The sequence below is a fragment of the Mya arenaria genome, chromosome 3 (assembly GCF_026914265.1).
Source record: "Mya arenaria isolate MELC-2E11 chromosome 3, ASM2691426v1".
NCBI classification, from domain to species: domain Eukaryota; kingdom Metazoa; phylum Mollusca; class Bivalvia; order Myida; family Myidae; genus Mya; species Mya arenaria.
In genome coordinates, this window is record NC_069124.1 from 56,687,292 (window position 1) to 56,707,765 (window position 20,474).

The following is a 20,474-nucleotide window of genomic DNA, read 5'->3' on the forward strand; positions in this document are numbered from 1 at the left end:
CGGACTGAAATATCAAATGGGCTACCGTACACTGTGGCGTATGGACTATGTAGCCTATAGCAATACTCCGGACTGAAATATCAAATGGGCTACCGTACACTGTGGCGTATGGACTATGTAGTCTATAGCAATACTCCGGACTGAAATATCAAATGGGCTACCGTACACTGTGGCGTATGGACTATGTAGTCTATAGCAATACTCCGGACTGAAATATCAAATGGGCTACCGTACACTGTGACGTATGGACTATGTAGTCTATAGCAATACTCCGGACTGAAATATCAAATGGGCTACCGTACACTGTGGTGTATGGACTATGTAGCCTATAGCAATACTCCGGACTGAAATATCAAATGGGCTACCGTACACTGTGACGTATGGACTATGTAGTCTATAGCAATACTCCGGACTGAAATATCAAATGGGCTACCGTACACTGTGACGTATGGACTATGTAGTCTATAGCAATACTCCGGACTGAAATATCAAATGGGCTACCGTACACTGTGGCGTATGGACTATGTAGCCTATAGCAATACTCCGGACTGAAATATCAAATGGGCTACCGTACACTGTGGCGTATGGACTATGTAGCCTATAGCAATACTCCGGACTGAAATATCAAATGGGCTACCGTACACTGTGGCGTATGGACTATGTAGTCTATAGCAATACTCCGGACTGAAATATCAAATGGGCTACCGTACACTGTGGCGTATGGACTATGTAGCCTATAGCAATACTCCGGACTGAAATATCAAATGGGCTACCGTACACTGTGGCGTATGGACTATGTAGCCTATAGCAATATTCAACACTGCAAAATCAAGTGGACTTTCGTACACTTTGGCGTATGGACTACGGAGTATATAGCAATATTCCACACTTCAATATCAAAAGGGCTACCGGACACTTTGTCGTATGGACTATGATTCCATAGCAATATTCCATAATGCAATATCAAGTAAGCTACCGTACACTGTGACGCAGGGACTATGGAGTATATAGCAATATTTCACACTTCAATATCAAGTGAGCTACCGTACACTTTTACGGTTGGACTATGGAGGTCATATCAATACTCCATACTATAATATCAAGTTGGCTAATGTACACTGTGAGGTATATACTATGAAGTCTAAAGCAATACTCCGCACTGCAGTATCAAGTGGGCTACCGACCCTACCGTACACTGTGACGTATGGACTAGGGAGCCTATAGCAATATTCTACACTGTAATATCAACAGTACACTTTGGCGTATACTCCGTACTGCAATATCAAGTGGGCAACTGTACACATTGACATATGTACTATGGAGCCTATAGCATTACTTCGCACTGCAATATAAAGTTGTGGTGAAAATGATCTGCAAGGGCGCTCTTCTGATGTAACTTAGTAGGAATCTTAATGTGAAAAACTTACGTAATGTAATCAACTAAATATATCTATTTTCTTTACAGTGTGTAAATTAATAGTATTCCCGATCTTGTTTAAAGCCTGAACAATCGCCGCACTGCACTGGCGACATTTAAGGCACACATGATGCTTGATAATTAATACTTTATTGCAAATGTATAGCTGTTATTCCAGACATTTTAAGGCGCAAATGGCGCATATTTCAAGGCTTTGAACTATGTTTCTTAGATAGTTCAGTATGTTTGTCCTTAATCATATGCTTTAACGCATAAAGTCAGATTTCTTCTATGCAAGGTATAGGTCCTGTCTTCTTTCCCCTTCAAAGTGCTCTCATCTTAAAAAGATGAACATTATCGTGAGGTTTTATACGTTAAAGCTGCATTCTCACAGATTGACAATTTTGACACTGTTTTTAGTTTTTGTCTCAGAATCAGCTGGTATTGGTATCAATGCTTTAAATCCATTCATATAAAGAATGGACCTCAATCGTTTGGAAAACTTTCATATCCGACGGTAAAAAATCATACCTCGATTTTTTTATTGGTCTTTTGGTTGCTTGAAAATCGGTCAAATACTGCAGCGACATTGAAAAAGGGCATGTCACAAACCAAGGATTGGCGTTAGAGGGGGCGCACTTGGGGGGAAGGGCACAACCCTCCCGTGACCACCACCATCGCAAAGCCGCCCGTGCAAATGTACGAAATAAACTAACTGCGTGAGAATAAAAATGACCACATACAGTGAAATAAAAGAGGATCTTAATGTGGTTAGAGGATGATAATTTTTCGGGGGAATGGGGGTGGGTCCTCTCCCACCCACTCCAACTACCAGACTGGAAATTCTGGTTAGTTTTGTAGAAAATGGTGTGGTGCATTTGGGTGTAATGTATGCTATTTTTTTTTTTAACTAACATGAAAAGTTGATTTGGACAACTTTAGGACGAAACACATTTTAAGCAAATGTACGAAATAAACTTAATGCGTCAGAAAAGTAATAGCCGCATAATAATTGTACGATCTCAAATTTCATAATAACAACGCTGTTATTTCTGCATTAACCTTTTTCTTCGCCTTACTTTTCCTGCTATGGGCATTTCTGTTCGGGTAATAAACTTGTTTTAGTTGTATTGGTTTCACTAACTGTGTATTTGTTGTGACTGTTTCAAATAATATAAAAACAAGTTTTATCGTTGGATTTACAAAAACCGAAACTGGATGCGGTTTCGTCGGTTCGTTCTATCCGAAAACAAGCCCACTGTGAAAAAAACAACATGGCGGACAGTGATCCAACACGGGTCACGTTGAAACACAATTTAGTTACAACAGGCAAATAACCATCTGCAGTATAATTGTTTTGAAGAAATTTAGATATAATGGCTACACGCAGAGGCTCCAACATGTTGTTAAAGCTGTACACAAAACCATGCGTTTGTTACTTCAAGCAAACCCGTTCAGACGTTGATACCAAACTAGTTTCAGTGTTGGTTTCAATGGTTTCGGCGGTTTCGAAATCTGTTTCGAAATAAGTTACAATACACGATTACGTTCATATTAAAAATAAAGTTAAGAGGAAACAAAGCTAAATAATATTTCAGTGAAACGCTTATACCTACAGAACGAAATTACATACTTTGAATACTCTTTTTTAGAATATTACCATTTTTTTTAAACTGCAGATAGGCAATCATTTAGTACTAGACTTTAACTTTCGTGAGTGTTTAAAATTCCGCCAATTGCCATTCTTTCTATACATACACTCTCTGTGCCAGGGTTTGCGTTGACAGCATATCAGACAACAAGGTTGTATTCTAAGTCAGTTAGATGACCTAAAGTAAAATATTACTGATTAAGAAGGGCTATTTCGTTACGCTTACTGCGCCCATTCTTAATCATAGAGAATTTACTTCATGCCATCTAACTATTATGAAGTTGTGCAAGTTTCAGTGACGATCAGTTTGCTTTGATTTTTAAACAGAACTTAAACATTTAGTAAACACACCGATAATTCATTCCTGAGTTGAGCTACATGCTATGGTGGCATACTTCTGCCACGAGATACCCATATAACTAACTAGTTAAAAAAGTGGTTAACTGTTACGCTACTAGTTAATCACTTAATTAACTAGTTAATTATCGGGTTAACTAGTTACGTAACTAGTTAATTTTTTCAATAAATAAAATATCATAGCGGGAAATAAATGCATGTAAGTGCCTACAACTGCCATTTTTGTATTTTTACCAGCTTAATATTAAGTGGTAAACTAGTTACGTTAACTAGTTACGTAACTAGTTAACCACTTAATTAACTAGTTAGTTATATGGTTATCTGGTGGCAGAACTATGCCACCATAACATGCCAATAGATTTTAAATTCCCTTAAAAGGCACTCCCCATGTTCAAGTACTTGGCACGACAGCGGAGCATTTTCGACGCATATCAAAACTGTGCTGATCCAATGTTCACCTGGTTTGTTACATATAACATTCCGTGTCATACCCTATAGAATGTGACCGAGTACCTTTAAATATCAGAACTCTGCCTGTGCAGCCTAAAAACAATATTTACAGTTTCCAAATTATGCGATAGGTTAATATAAAAATAAAAATATAATCCTTTAAAAAAAATGTTTTTTTTTTTTTTAATGATAATAAAAAGGCATGTCATTATAGCATTCCTAATGATTTTTACAGTAAAGTATGTGCATTGTACATAATTAATATAACACTTCTGTTAATTTTGTGACAGTATTTTGCCCAAAGGGGTCCTTACTTGCTATTGTGATCAAAGTACATGTATATAGTTGTTAAATCAGTGGTACATTGACATAGTGTATACTAACGGCTTAGATATTTAACCCCACGCTCAATTGGAGAGTTTCGGGTATGTCACATTCAGTCACTTTGGTCAACACAATGCACAAAAAAATGATTCACATCGACCTAGATAAACTCCGCTAGACTTCCCACGCATCTTAACACACCCACTCAGACAATAGACTCTCCCAAATCTGTACATAAGCGTTCATGCAATAGTCGCCTTCCTGTACATGTATTCACTGTTCGCTATATCAATGCGTTACAAAGTGTATTGGAAATTTGACATTTGATTCACAGGGATGCATAATAAACAAGTATAAGATGTGGTTAAGGTTCCTAAACGTGTAAAACAAACAAAGGAGTTATAAACATTGAAACAGGTTTAACAGTTTGTCGTCTGCTACGTTTGTGTATCTATCAAAACAGTATTGGCTTTGTTTAGTGCAACCGTGTGTCCCACTTCTGACATGTATGTAAACATGGATTATTAGTCAGGATGGCTGTGTTAAGGAGTTACTTTCGATAGGTAAACATCGGACTCAATTACGAATAACCGAGATACGATGGGGGACGTTTTGTCCCCGAAACGTCGGGATGTGATAGATCGTCTGCGACGTCGGATGGAAATGTACAAACGTCGCCAAAACGGGCTACAGCAGAGATACGATTATGGAAGCAAGGCTGTTTATGAACAAAGCGGTCAACATGCATTAATGCTTCGACAAAAATGGCTAGAAAGTAAGACGAAGGCGAAAAAGCAGAGCAAATCAAAGCCAGACAACACCGGATCTGAAGTCGCTGTAAGTCTCTTTGTATTTTGGTCGATGTCGATCATACTGCGTTTGAGTGTGTACAAATTATCGGATGCTTAGCTATGATCATATCGACCCGCTGAGTAAAGTGGGACCGTCCGAAAACCACTTTTGGCCAATCAAATTGTAGCAATAATCATACAGTGTGTTTCAATAATACAGTAAGCGAAGTGTAACTAAATTTAACATGCTCTCAAATTGCACGAACATTGTAAAATCCGATACCACGCTTGTTGTACTGTATATTAAATAATCAAATGACTTAATGAACTTAATTGAAGTTTTTTGTGAAATTAATTATTCAATAAATAAAGCGTGTTTAATGTATGCACAGTGTGGAATTTAAAATTAAAATAAAACTGGAGTACTTAAGGATTTGCCAAGATTGGCGGGTACAGATTCTGTTAAATTTATAGGTAATTAATTTTATAATTTATCGATTACGTTTATCGAGTCTTTTTATAAACATGCATATATACAAAAGAATGTCGTCCTAAATTATCTGCTAATAATGTTCTTTTATACGCTGTATCATACCATAGTCATAGAAAATGCAAATGCTAAGCTTTAACTTGTAATTAAAATGTTTTCGTGACTTGAGTTATTAAACTGATAGAGATCGTGATGCATTGTCATTTATTGTTGATTTTTATTTATTGGCTTTCCATGGCATAGTATTTTAACTAGACCAAAAAAATTATTGTCAGATAAATCAACGTTTTGTCAAATAATTTGTTGTAAAATATTTCGTAAGTAAACCTAAGGAGAAAAAATACTTGTAATCGAGTTTAATTAGCTATTTACATAATTTAGAGTTTGATATATATGTATTTAATAAAAGTAGTGTCTAGAATATGCATATGTAGCTAATTTTATGTCAGAGGGATCTGTTACAATTATGACTTTATTGAATACATTTTAAGGAGTGCACATTATCCTCCCTTTAATTAATAAACTGATTTTATCTTGTTTTCTGGGGACATCAAAACAAAATTTTGCATCAAAATGAATTTGCGAAATTGGATTAGTTTCGCTGTTCTTCACTTTAAATACATGCATTTATTTCAACCGTTACGAGAGATTCAAAATTTAAGATGGGGCTAAGAGGGCCCCGACTAGGCTCAAGATCGTAAATACATGTATTTAGGGTCAGTCTGTGGTCAGATGTTCCCTGCGTAATTTGCTTCTGGCCTCTCAGGGGGTTTTCTGGTATCAGTTGATTAAACTGATGACATTGTGTTGATTTTGGGGAGCTCTACCCACAACTGATTATCGGGTATCCGGTTGTTGGGTTTGGTGTCATTATCTTCTTGTGTTGGAATTCTTTACATTCAATTGATTTTTCAAGGTGTCTGTATGTCTGTTTCATTGAGAGGCTCAGAAAGGTGGACACCACACTCATGGATACATTCCATTTACTTAGTCTTTGCGGTGGCAGTTCGGTTGTTCAAATAAAAGTATTCCTTTAAAATACAAACATTATTAAATTGTGATGACAACGATTTTAAGAGTTTGCGTTTACTGTCAAGCAATCGAATTCTTGAGTGAAAAAAAAACGCCACAAAGGCTGCTACAGGGGATTAACCATGCAGCTTCTTTAGGAATATTTGTTGGCGCATCTTGATAATTTAAGGAAAATATCTGCAAAGTTGCTTTAATATGGATGTATACAATAGACTCAATCCATTGCAAGTACGGCTCCATCTAGCGGCCTGAACTTCGCAATCAAAAAGATAGCATTTTCTAATTCGCTATTTTCACAGTATTTTGAGCAGCCATGTTGCACATGGGAAAACCCCAAACCTCTCCAAATGGTATTACTTTTACGTCCGAAGTTATGTACCCTATTATTTTTTTCCATAATCTAAGGAGATTTCAGTCTTACACTTCTGTTTTGTTTAGATATGGTCATTTGTAGGGACCGATTTGTAGTGTCCGTGATAACTTCTCCTTCTTCTTTCATGATAAAATAAAGCTATACACATTATGTTTTTATTTTCTTATGAAAACGTTCATGTATTTAAAACCATGAACTCTGGAAAATAATCTTCAGTGTATTGCATTTCTGTAAACATATTTCAAGGAGATAAACTTGAATGTTTCATATTTCTGACATTTTAATATCCATAAAAAATATATATGTATTAATGAACAATGTATGTATGCATTTAGGCTTGAATGTCAAAGTAACAGTTTATGAAAGTAAGTACAAATAATGGGAGAAACTTCATTATGTCACGGACACTACAGCGTCACGGATACTACAGCATCACGGACACTACATCGAGGTTTTGCATCAACATTATGACTTTATCAGAAACAGAAAGATCTAAATAATTTAGTAAGATGAATATTCCAAGAGGTCCTTCTAACCAAGAAAGAATGGTTCATTATTAATTAGTTGATGGTGTGAAATATGGATAAGTTAATAATACGCCATGGACACGACAACTGTTTCGGATCTTTAAACAAGATGGACAGCTTATAAGTATGTTTATTGTGTAAACATAATACTTTTTAATATATATTTTTCTTTTGTTCAACATCTTAAATGTTTAGTTAAGGGCTTCATTTGACTTAACTTCATCATTTTCATATCAAAATAGAAAATGTATAACGAACCTATGCCTCTACTAAATTTCTCATAGTTTCTAAACCATTCGATTGATACTCACAATTTAGTATCATTTTAATGCTGTATTATAAGAAATAGAAATGTTTATTTTGACTTGTCTTTGGTTGTGAATACAATTGATAGATATGCATTTGTGTGTGCCAACATCTCTCCGTTTCAAGCGCAACAGCATAACATTGAAAATACCCTCTATTCGGGTACCATTAGCCAAGTAGATGCCTGATAGAAACCAATGATTGATATAAGAAAGCAATATACCATGAGATAGGTTAGAACATCAACTAGGCAAATGATTTAAACCGATTTCAACAACATATGCACAACAAAATCAAATGCATAAACACATATAAATATAGTGTCGTACTGTATTGAGGGTCAAAACACCAGCCCATCCAATATGAAGCACTGGCGTTTCAATAGGCCCAAAAAAGATTTTCCTGAGTCGGAAACTCATAGTAATTATGATAATCAGTGTTTTGATAAGATACATAATGGACCCCAACTATATTCAGGAAGAAGCAGTGTTATTTATTGTAATAACCTTCACAAGCAAACATGGTACAGCGTCCATAGAAGGTTTCAACAAATGCATATTTATGGTGTTATGACATTGGTTAACAAGGCTGTATAAAATCAAGATGTAGGCTATATCTAGTTCACCTTTCCCACTTCTTGTCTGTATGTGTGCCCTATTTACAGAACGGATTACTGATGTCATGTTTCCGTATGAAAAGTTTTCGAAGAGCCGAAACCAACAGTGAAATTACTGAAATGTATACTGAACCTAGCCAAACCGGCGTCCATGTCACGCCTTAGGTTAAATCGTGTGGTCTATATGCCTGCTAATTGCCCCACTCTTTAAGAGCCAAGTGTTTTTGATATGTATAAAAAGAAAGTTAAATTTGTTGAGTGCGCCACGCTAAACACGGTTGTCAAAGTCGACAACATCCAATTCAGTTCGTTGTCGGTGGCGATGGCAAATATACCACTTTTTAAAGGATTCTGGACGAGAGAGTCCATAGTTCGATCCCCAGTATGTGCTTTGCATATGAATGCTTTACCAGTACTGGTCATTGGCCTGAAATAGTAAATGCTTTTAAATCACATGTATATAGCGTTTTTATAAGCTTTAAATATTGTAACTGTGTCAATGTTTGTCGATGTAAATTACGTTGTTTGCACGTTTACTTTGCTGTAACGTATAAAAAATAAACTTCGTGCTCTCAGACGCTACGACAGACGCCTGCTTTGCCATAATGCACTGTGTGACTGACGCTCAGAAGCCTTAAATTTTGAAATAATTGTTAACTATTGTGACCAGCGATCCCCACTTCAATATCAGTCGCGCAGCTTTTATTCTATTATGTTCAAATTGTAACAGGTAGAGTCGATCTTTCCGATAAGAGCATTGGTTAGGAGTAATCTTTGCCTTTTGCTGATTCTAAAGATCAGATGTTTATTTAGCCAGCGTTTTATTATACCTCCATAGGATCTTATTTGGTTTTAGATTAGTTGAGACAGTGGGGAGAAACGGATAAGAAATATCGCTTTCTCCGCTGTTTTAATGTCATTTGAACAAGCCCTACCCGTGTTTACGAGTTTCAGATATCACTTGGAGTATTCTCAAACGGTGTTTTACATTTCAAATATTGTGAACTGTGTAATAAAGACCTCTATTTGAAGATTTGGGATGCACCCGATTAGAAACCACAGGATTGCTTTATACGTAGAATTAAGACAACCGGGAACATAGGTAACTCAATTACGTATCGAACACATTTATTCTGTTCTAAACTTCCTTATGTACATTAGTTATGATTGCATAAGCAGTTTTAATTATCAAAACAGTTTTAATATATTTCACAGAGGCAGAGAGCGATTAAGATTTTTGCGGAGTCTGTGAATATTAAGCAATTAATGTTACACTTTGAGTTTAAAGACATCTTATGAGGTCAAATAAAGATTGATCACTTCCAAATGTATCGTGTTTGATTTTCCATTGTGCAAAAACCACAGTTATGGGGTTGAATGTTAATCAGATGTTTCGTGTGCAATATTCGTTACTTATTAATTTATGAATGTTCATTACTTCTTCTTCAATTAAACATGGTATGTTGATCATTTCGCTCACGGTTTATGACGTTTTCGACGAAATCTAGCTGCTCATGACGAACTGCATATTTTCCCCATGATTCTGTGGTGCACGGGCGCTCAGACGGTGCGGACGATTTATAATGAGGCGGTGATACACGAGTGTGATGCTGCTGCCAGCTCTGTTTCTTCTCATCTCGCGAGATAAAGGGTCCTCTCGCCTGCACCGAGAGGCTGGGACCCGGCCGACCTGCAGCAGCAGTGAACGTGGGTTGTTGTGGCTTACCTGTGGTTGTCTGGCTTCTTCTATTGAACACTCGACAGTTTTTTGATGCTGTTTGTTATCCAAACATCTGTGATCACATTCCCGTGTGGTCTCAAGTGGTGCTTTTATTTAACGACTAATTATGTCATCAATGTTACACTGTTTATTTTGATTAATCCTGAAGAGAGCACACACAACTCCTACATGATGCATCGGAGAAGTTCATGAATTGCTTAAGTGATGCCTTTTGATAAAATACCTTCTGAAATATCCAGATTTAGTCTGGCAAAAGATTGGTTTTTAAATGAAATTGAATGTTGTTGGGGCATTGCTTTGAAATTTGCTTGGGAACTTTGCTTTGAACGTCGGAATATTTCATGTTTCAGTAGATACCGTTCGAGCTTCAACTTGGATGAAATGTTTCTCCAACCCTCTGCTTATACAAGTTTGGTTGTTTTATTATACGGAATTATATTGCCTTGAAAGATGACAAAGGCAATCGTTTTAATTGATCGGAAAAGTCAGCTGAATACCAGAATTGATATCAGGCTTTCGCGTCGTCTAATAATTCCTGCACTCGCAGACTAGGTGTCCCGGGGGAGGTTGGGTTGAAAAGTAGAAACGGGGTTTGCCCATTTACTTGTCTGTTTGCTGCTGTCTGCTACATGTCCTATCGATGTCTATTAACTATGTATGATGATTTTTGTTTGAACAAGACAAGATACCAGATAACGATAAAGGTCGCGTGTGTATAACAGTATTCTTTCAATCTTTGGTTACTATAGTGGAGATATAAATGTAGACTCCGTTTATTTCTCTGGTTCTCGGTAATCGATATAAGGCAATAGTCGGGATCTGTATGTCGTGGTAGGGACCAATTAGATGTATCAGACAATAACCGATATCGTAATATTGATAGGAAGCATTCTTGTACGCGCGCATCCTAGGTCTCCGTCACGAGTACAAAACAGAAAACGTGTCCAGGTGGAAGGTTTAAGTCCCACCAGTGTAACAGCCCCTTGGCCTATCAAGAAGGACACTTGTAATGGTTTTTACTCGGGAAAAGAGCATGGCTTATTAAATCGGTAAAATAACTGGTGTATAGTGAAGTAAACAAATCCCATGGCGTTCGCCCGCGTTATAAAGCCTGGGTACCAGATTACAGTCGGCTACAGGTGGCTCTGCTAACTTATCTATCAGATATTTACAAAACTTCTGAAACTTCTGATTGTATGTTTTATGACCAATCTCAGCGAAGTTGTTGCGCGAAACATTTTCCAGATTTCAGTTTTGTCTATGATTAATTAAAAACTCTCAGATCTTCGCATACTTCTGGTGGAAACTCGGCAGTTTATGATACAATTTATTCTTGTTATGATAAGTTTAGATGCATTTACATTTCTGCTTATAATGTTCAGAAAGATTATAGTTAAACGGCGCTTATGTTGTCTACATGTAAACGCCATTCATGTTTGTAAAGATAATGAGGCGTCTTTGATTCTGTCAGAAAACATTTTAATTTGCAATTTTTACATTTGATCTGCACATAGCGTATATATATGTAGTCATGTAACCGGTAATTACTAAGTGCGGATGGCTCTTTGAAGTTAAGCTTTCACATTTGCATTGTCTGCTTCCAGAAACAGATACGTAAAAAGTTTGGCAAGGTCGAGGCGCCGTCAGCTGAAGTTCAGCAGCAAATTCAGCACCACGCCGAAAACGTTTACCGCTTCGACGATGATGACGTCACTACTCCATCGAAGGCTACCCCAGCGTCTGTCTCTAATAAAACGTCGAACACCGACGGCGGTAACGCATCCATCGTCTCCGTGCATATAAACGTTCACCAAATAAATAACAGTGGGCCCCAGCAGGATCAGAAGATCTCAACTAACGTAACTGTCAATCAAACAATCCGGTCTCAAAGTGAAAAAGAGTCTGATCCAAGCGTTGAATGTAAGCAAGAGCCGTGTAACGAAGACGGTGGTATCAATAAAAGCACTGAAGATAATAACAATGACGAGGATATAGGGGATATTGATGATATACTGAACGCTTTCGGAAAAGACAAAGATCTCGATCTAATTGACGAATTAAAAAAGTTTGATGAAATTTATAACAAGCATTTACAAGAATCAGAAGGTAGTGGTGAAAGTGGTCTAAGTACGTCCGAAAGTAGCAGTATGTTCGCTCCAAACATGTACATGGACTCGTCTCAAGGTCAGGTGCGCTCGCCGCCCTATCGCGGAACACCTGGGCAGACCGGAAACACCGCCATGTCCGAAGGCGGCATGGCCGCGGAGACGCTGAAGCAACTGGCGGCACAGCATCAGCAGCACCAACCACGAGGTCAGAACAAGCAATACGGTGCTGTCAAGGCAGCCATTGACCCATTTAGTGACATGTCCGAAACCGGAAACTTTAACAGTTCTAGAAACGGTTATCCTCAGGAATATTATAATGGTGCCGTACCCTCCTCATACCAGGGGCAGGTTAGTATTGCGTATCCGAACAAACAGTCTGTGGCTGGATATAACAATAATAAAATGACTCCCTACACTCCAACCACCCAGGCGGACGCAGGGCCTTCTTCGCTCCAACAGCTACAGAACCAGGTCGCGCACTTCAACCACGGTCCCCAGATGGAGATCACTCAGACGCAGCATATGCAGCTCTCCGACGGCTCACACCGGATGCAGATGTCGCAGACCCAGCAAATACAGCTGCGGCAACCTGCCTTCCCTACAAATATCTCACTGACGCAGCAACAGGGCTTCTCGGCCTCGCCCGCCGCTATGGGACCAAGCACCACCCAGAGTCAGAGCTACATGGGCGATCAGATGTCCATGCAGGCACAAATGATGCAGAATAAAATGCATCCTGACCAAAGACACATGCCGCCTCAGTATATAAATCGGCCGCCACCGGAGTACAAAATGCAACACGGTAACGGAATGGCCAGCGGCATGGGCGCTAATGGTATGGGACCAAACCCGCTAGAGACCATTCAAAACATGGTTAATCAAACAAATACTCATCCTAATCAAGCATACTCATCAGTGAAAAGTGAATCCAGTGATATGCAAAATGGCATGCGGACTGCTCAAATGTCAGCCATGCATCAGCAACAAATGGGTTTAACAATGTCTCAGGCACAAATGAACTATTCCAATCAGTCCATGCAGCGGCAGGCGTCATTTCCAGGCGCCTTGGCGCATCAAATGGCCGGTCGACCTCAACGTCCGAACACTCCGACTTACACCAGTGCAATCATGCGTAACCAAAGACCTCCGAATGTGAATATTGGCCCAGACGGACTTAATATTTCTCAGCCCCGCCACCCTCAGGAGTGGGCGCCCCGGGGCATGAATCCCATGGCCGCTCAGGCCGTACGACCTGGCGTCCCTTCGACGTCGGCAAACATGATGCACTACCGGTCGTACTCGACCGACGGTGGTGCTGCTCAAATGCAAATGCAGCACGCGGGCGTCCGCTCTATGCACATGGACACAATGCAATCGCAGCAAGCCGCCATGATGCAAAACAACGCGCATGCGCAACAGATGATGATGCAACAACAGCGGATGCAGATGACGCAACAGATGAGTTCCGGTTCCCGACAGACCCCACCATACAGTATGCCCCAACAGGGCCCGGGGCCTCAATACCCTCAAACCAGCTCATCACAGGACGACATTCTCAACCTCCTTGACTCCGCTCCCAATCAGAGCACTGACTTCTTCGATGTTCAAACGTCGGGTGGAAACAGTGAGGCCAACTGGTACGACATTGAAGATATACTGGGCACGGCAGTGAAATAAAGCACGCCCGAGTGTTCACTATGATGGTTCATGTGGTTAAAACTTATATCCGAGTCTGTGATATAAGACTGTAAGGCCCACAGTAGGGCTTGCTCTGTGCTACACAAGTGTGCTACTGCGAACTATTCCGCGGTCACTCTTCTGGAGAACGGGAAACGGTACTTGCCTGTTGAGGCGTGGTCGAGTCGTCGAGGAATGGTGTGACAGTGTCTGATGTATCACATCGTTGGTGATATGGTAGCTGCTGTAGATACTCACCTTATTTTTGTTTAGAAAGTGCTGTTTTCGCTGTCTGTGCTTAGTGGACACATTTTAATAGATAGAATAACCGCAAGCCATTGTTTGAAATTAATTTGAATAAGTTCATTTATGCGTACAAGTTTTTGTGCAAGGTTCCAATTATGTACATAGACTTAACAGCAATCAGAATGTATCGAAGCATTCAAAACAAGGAATCAAATCAAAGTTTAACTTGTGATATCTTTTTCTCGAATGTACAAACGAACATAAAGAGTTTTGTGTTGATCAAATAACAGTTCCAAAACACATAAACGGATAGTTGTTTTGTTTCAGTATAAGATTGCAATATCATTTCACCAAGTGCGCATCAAAAGCTATTGCCACGATTGAATTTACTTTTTGGAGTTTGCGAAATGAAATTTAACACGATCTTGCACGCAATGAACATCTCTTATTTCTATAATATGCCTTAAAAGGATTTTAAATGACAAGTTAACTGTATTCTTTCTTAAAGCGCACCAAGTTTCATGACAACGTGACGTCATAACAGACGTTGTTGAATTGTTTCCCAGCCCTTTGCGCGCTTCATTTGATTTGGACGTTAGAGCGGGCTAAAATTCAAAAACGGTGAACAGTATCAAATCCATATTTTCATTTTGAACCAGTAAAATATCATTTATATTTCACTGATAAATTACTATACAAATACTTAAGATGAAATATTACACATGTGTTCTTTTTCAAAACTTTTGAAATCAAATATGAAACAGCTATGAATAAACCAAATACTTGCTGTGAACTTTTTGGCATACTTGTTAAATGCAATGTATGAGATATATTTTTTTGACCTTAGTAATAAAGAGCCAACAATATTTTTCAGTAGCTTTAGGCATTTTTGTCTGTACATAGAGGGGTCTTTATATGGAAATATTACCTTTGTATCTTCAAAACATGTGCTGCATTGTATATGAGTTTCCTACTTTCTCTAAGATGTCTACCTCTGATTAATATATTAGTTTAAACTTCTTCAGAACAGGTGCAAACATTTCATCCATCATTTCATTGCTTCTGTATGAATTTTAGACCATTCTTTTGCACTCTTTTAAGCCTTTTTTAGGAAGCTAAACGAGTTTTGTAATTTGCAATGAATAATTTCACTTAGTTTTAGCAGTTTATTATATTTTTAAAGAAAAATGATAAAATAGTTGTCTCACTGTTTTATACCGTTCTTTATTAATTGTTTTAAATGACATGTTTTGTTGATTTATAAGCATTATTGATGTAAAATTATTTATTTTACAAATCATTTGTTTAATGCGTTCGTGTACACTTTGTTAAAATTGATATATTGTAATGAAATCTCCAAAATTGTTATTTAAAATGTAGAAAATAAAATGAATCAAAATTGTTCCCTCTTCAGTATTTGGCTGTGTTTTAAAGGGGGCATGCCATCGATATGAAATGTGAACTAAATGCCTGCTACGATAAAATGCTAAAATTGCAGGGCTTCCTTTAAGAATTTGAAACTGAAAGTATGAATTTCCTGATTGAAATTGTGACCATAAAACTAATACTGGCACCAGGTTTTGATGTTTTCAAATTTCAAGCTTTCATCTTTGGAAGTTTTTCTAAAAAATCATAGAAGTTTTTGTACTTCTCAGTAATCAATTTTGGAAGTTTTAACCCATTTCTTTGGAGTAATATTCTTCCAAACTTCCTTTAAAGGAAGCCCTGAAATTTGACCTCTATACAGAATCATCATTTTCAAATGTGACAGCAAATCCTCTCTTTTTGCCGAAAAAGCTTTAGTTACGCTTTCGAAACTTGAGTTGTTGTTGACTTTGAAATACAAAATTCTGCTCAAATGAGTTACAGCTAGTTATAATGTTTAGGGCTTGTTAGTAAAAACATGTAATGTAACTAATTTACAACATAGTTGAAAAAAGTTGCCAACAGAGTGCCTTTAAAGTTGCACCCGGCCAGATGGGTAATCCTTCATTTTTCAGTTCAGAATTGTAAGCACGCCAATATACATTGCTTTGATAAAACTGCCAGAGACATTTTCAAATTCAGTTCATTCGATTGTTTTATCATTGAATTCGTGTTTCGTAAAGCATTCTTTATTTCTTTTCTCTTTGGAATGATAAAAATGATAAAAAATTATATATTTTTTATTTTTATCTTACAGAACACGTGGATGACTTGATCGTCCCCCTATAGAGTATAAGGCTGATTGCTATGTACACTCAAACTTTTCAAAAGCGATCCTCTTTCAAAGAGTGTATTATTACTTTATGACAAGACACTAAATTTTCTCAGGGTGTTTTTGTGTTCTAAACATAAACGGTGTCGCTTTCATTGTCCTTCCGTCTTGTGCATTTAACCATATTCGTAGGTTTTTAAGTTACAAACGCCTCCAAATCTAGAAGTATACATCGCGAATATTATTTAGGAAATAGGAGATCTCGTGACAGTAAATAATATACAGTTTTCTGTCTTATTTGCTTAAAGTTTATTTACTATTTATTTAAGACCACGGCCGGTTCGTATTTGTTATTAAATACTGCTAACAATGTCCGCGAAGTTAACATTATGAACAAGATATTTTACTGCTCAATAGTCTATTAAATATTTGAGAACGCCTATGGCGATCCTTATTGTGATTTATACACTTAAAATAAAATCGCTTTCATAACAATGGCTATAAGCCATGTTTGCTTGACATTCGAAAACATTGTCATAATAAAGTCAAGCATCTAGGTTGGTTTTAATTGCGTGATAGGCACTGATAATAAAATAGTTAAAGTTTGTATTCTACGAAATCGGAACAATGTTAGATCTTTATCGGATACGCGGTCATTAAATTAGTTTTATATGATAAGATATTAGTTCGAGTGGGTATAGTTTGAAACAGTTTTGAAGTACAATCACACACAGTTGTATATTCGTTATCCAATCTGTTCCACAGAGATGCAATCGTGTCATAACCTATTTATTAACTTTGGCCTGAAAGTTTTCAACTTGTACGCGTGTGGATATGAGTTTTGCGAGGCTTTAAACTATCTTTATAACTTAAGATAGCGATCTGTATCCAGATTGGGCATACAGCTACTAAACTTGATCCAGGTCGCTGAGTCCGGATTGCGAACACAGTAATTTACGCATCCGCTTACAATCATTTTGAGTCATTGTAAAGCTATTCTCCTCATTTGTAAAACTTGTGACTATACCCATACTCAGCTCGCCATAAAACGGCACATTTGATTAAAGAATTGAATCGGAATGATTGAAATGTGCTCTGACTAAGTTTTACCATGACTAAACCCACTTGCGGCTTTAGACAGGGATGCACCGGGCGCTCCCCACCCCTTCTAAAACTGTTCAAGTTTACTTTCAGTCACTAAACCCACTTGCGGATTCAGACGCGTGTGCAGCCGGCGCCCCACCCCCTTATAAAATTGTTCAAGTTTACTTACCGTGACTTAAATCCACTTGCTGATTTAGACGGGGGTGCAGCCGGCGCCCCACCCCCTTATAAAATTGTTCAAGTTTAATTACCGTGACTTAAATCCACTTGCTGATTTAGACGCGTGTGCAGCCGGCGCCCCCACCCCTTCTAAAATTGTTCAAGTTTTACTTTTTATAACAAAATCCAAGGAACCAGTATGAACATAATGCACTGGGGTGCATAACTTCAGACTAAAATGCCGAAATCTTCCCCTGGGAACGACCTCAAGCCTCAATTAATCATAAAACCAAGTATTGTTTCTGTTATTTGAGAAGGGGTGTGCTTACTAAGCTGTGCCCTTCTAACGCCGAATCCTGAAGCCGCCCCCGAAATTACTTTGATGCAGTGATTTAAAGGTTAAGACATTATAACAGTCAACTAATGTATACGACAATACACGCATATGAGAAACACTTTGTACACAATTTAAAACAATCAATTTATTAGCGTGTTATAATATGTACATAACATTTGAACTTTTAGTGGAACTTAGTTTAAAGATGATCTTGTGATTGAAATTATTTGTAACGTTATCGGGAGCAGTGATGTTCAAATGTGTTTTGTTCCAGTGATTGGGTCTCTACCATGCTTTTATTCGACTATAGGTTGTATATGTAATGAGGTTAGGGCTCGAACATCGTTTCACAGACTAAAGCGGTTAGGACTCGAACATCGTTTCACAGACTAAAGCGGTTAGGACTCGAACATCGTTTCACAGACTAAAGCGGTTAGGACTCGAACATCGTTTCACAGACTAAAGCGGTTAGGGCTCGAACATCGTTTCACAGACTAAAGCGGTTAGGAGGGCTCGAACATCGTTTCACAGACTAAAGCGGTTAGGGCTCGAACATCGTTTTACAGACTAAAGCGGTTAGGACTCGAACATCGTTTCACAGACTAAAGCGGTTAGGACTCGAACATCGTTTCACAGACTAAAGCGGTTAGGACTCGAACATCGTTTCACAGACCAAAGCGGTTAGGACTCGAACATCGTTTCACAGACCAAAGCGGTTAGGACTCGAACATCGTTTCACAGACTAAAGCGGTTAGGACTCAAACATCGTTTCACAGACTAAAGCGGTTAGGGCTCGAACATCGTTTCACAGACTAAAGCGGTTAGGACTCGAACATCGTTTCACAGACTAAAGAGGTTAGGACTCGAACATCGTTTCACAGATTAAAGAGGTTAGGACTCGAACATCGTTTCACAGACTTAAGCGGTTGGGACTCGAATATCGTTTCACAGACTAAAGCGGTTAGGACTCGAACATCGTTTCACAGACTAAAGCGGTTAGGACTCGAACATCATTTCACAGACTAAAGCGGTTAGGGCACGAACATCGTTTCACAGACTAAAGAGCTTAGGGCTCGAACATCGTTTCACAGACTAAAGAGGTTAGGGCTCGAACATCGTTTCACAGACTAAAGCGGTTAGGACTCGAACATCGTTTCACAGACAAAAGAGGTAAGGGCTCGAACATTTTTTCCCCAGACTAAAGAGGTTGGGGCTCGACCATCGTTTCATCAGACTTAAAAGATTAGGGCTCGAACATCGTTTCATCAGACTAAAAAAGTTAGGGCTCGAGATACATTTCACAGTCTAAAGAGGTTAGGGCTCGAGCATCATTTCCACAGACTAAAGAGGTTAGGGCTCGAACATCATTTCCCCAGACTAAAGAGGTTAGGGCTCGAACAGCATTTCCCCAGACTAAAGAGGTTAGGGCTCGAACAGCATTTCACAGACTAAAGAGGTTAGGGCTCGAGCATCATTTCCACAGACTTAAGAGGTTAGGGCTCGAGCATCATTTCCACAGACTAAAGAGGTTAGGGTTCGAACATCATTTCCACAGACTAAAGAGGTTAGGGCTCGAACAGCATTTCACAGACTAAAGAGTTTAGGGCTCGAGCATCATTTCCACAGACTAAAGAGTTTAGGGTTCGAACATCATTTCCACAGACTAAAGAGGTTAGGGCTCGAACATCATTTCACAGACTAAAGAGGTTAGGGCTCGAACATCGTTTCACAGACTAAAGAGGTTAGGGCTCGAGCATCATTTCCACAGACTAAAGAGGTTAGGCCTCGAACATCATTTCCACAGACTAAAGAGGTTAGGGCTCGAACATCGTTTCACAGACTAAAGCGGTTAGGACTCGAACATCGTTTCACAGACTAAAGCGGTTAGGACTCGAACATCGTTTCACAGACTAAAGCGGTTAGGACTCGAACATCGTTTCACAGACAAAAGAGGTAAGGGCTCGAACATTTTTTCCCCAGACTAAAGAGGTTGGGGCTCGACCATCGTTTCATCAGACTTAAAAGATTAGGGCTCGAACATCGTTTCATCGGACTAAAAAAGTTAGGGCTCGAGATACATTTCACAGTCTAAAGAGGTTAGGGCTCGAGCATCATTTCCACAGACTAAAGAGGTTAGGGCTCGAACATCATTTCCCCAGACTAAAGAGGTTAGGGCTCGAACAGCATTTCCCCAGACTAAAGAGGTTAGGGCTCGAACAGCATTTCACAGACTAAAGAGGTTAGGGCTCGAGCATCATTTCCACAGACTAAAGAGGTTAGGGCTCGAGCATCATTTCCACAGACTAAAGAGGTTAGGGTTCGAACATCATTTCCACAGACTAAAGAGGTTAGGGCTCGAACAGCATTTCACAGACTAAAGAGTTTAGGGCTCGAGCATCATTTCCACAGACTAAAGAGTTTAGGGTTCGAACATCATTTCCACAGACTTAAGAGGTTAGGGCTCGAACATCATTTCACAGACTAAAGATTTGACTCGAACATCGTTTCACAGACTAAAGAGGTTAGGGCTCGAGCATCATTTCCACAGACTAAAGAGGTTAGGGTTCGAAC

General features: G+C 38.7%; 1 protein-coding gene across 1 annotated transcript; it reads left to right on the plus strand.

Moving 5' to 3' along the window:
- The first annotated feature begins 4,463 nt into the window (after positions 1–4,463).
- Positions 4,464–15,508, plus strand: LOC128228563 (neurogenic protein mastermind-like). The gene is made up of 2 exons (XM_052939943.1): positions 4,464–5,036; positions 11,680–15,508. The coding sequence occupies exons 1-2, from the start codon at positions 4,800–4,802 to the stop codon at positions 13,858–13,860; spliced, it is 2,418 nt and encodes an 805-aa protein (XP_052795903.1). The 5' UTR covers positions 4,464–4,799; the 3' UTR covers positions 13,861–15,508.
- The last annotated feature ends 4,966 nt before the right edge of the window (positions 15,509–20,474 follow it).

What these genes read in the sequence shown, in the direction of transcription:
- LOC128228563 (XM_052939943.1), top strand. Translation starts at nt 4,800, where the DNA reads ATGGGGGACGTTTTGTCCCCGAAACGTCGGGATGTGATAGATCGTCTG. An exon ending in ACACCGGATCTGAAGTCGCT is followed by an intron (nt 5,037 to 11,679) that starts GTAAGTCTCTTT and finishes GTCTGCTTCCAG; the next exon opens with AAACAGATACGTAAAAAGTT.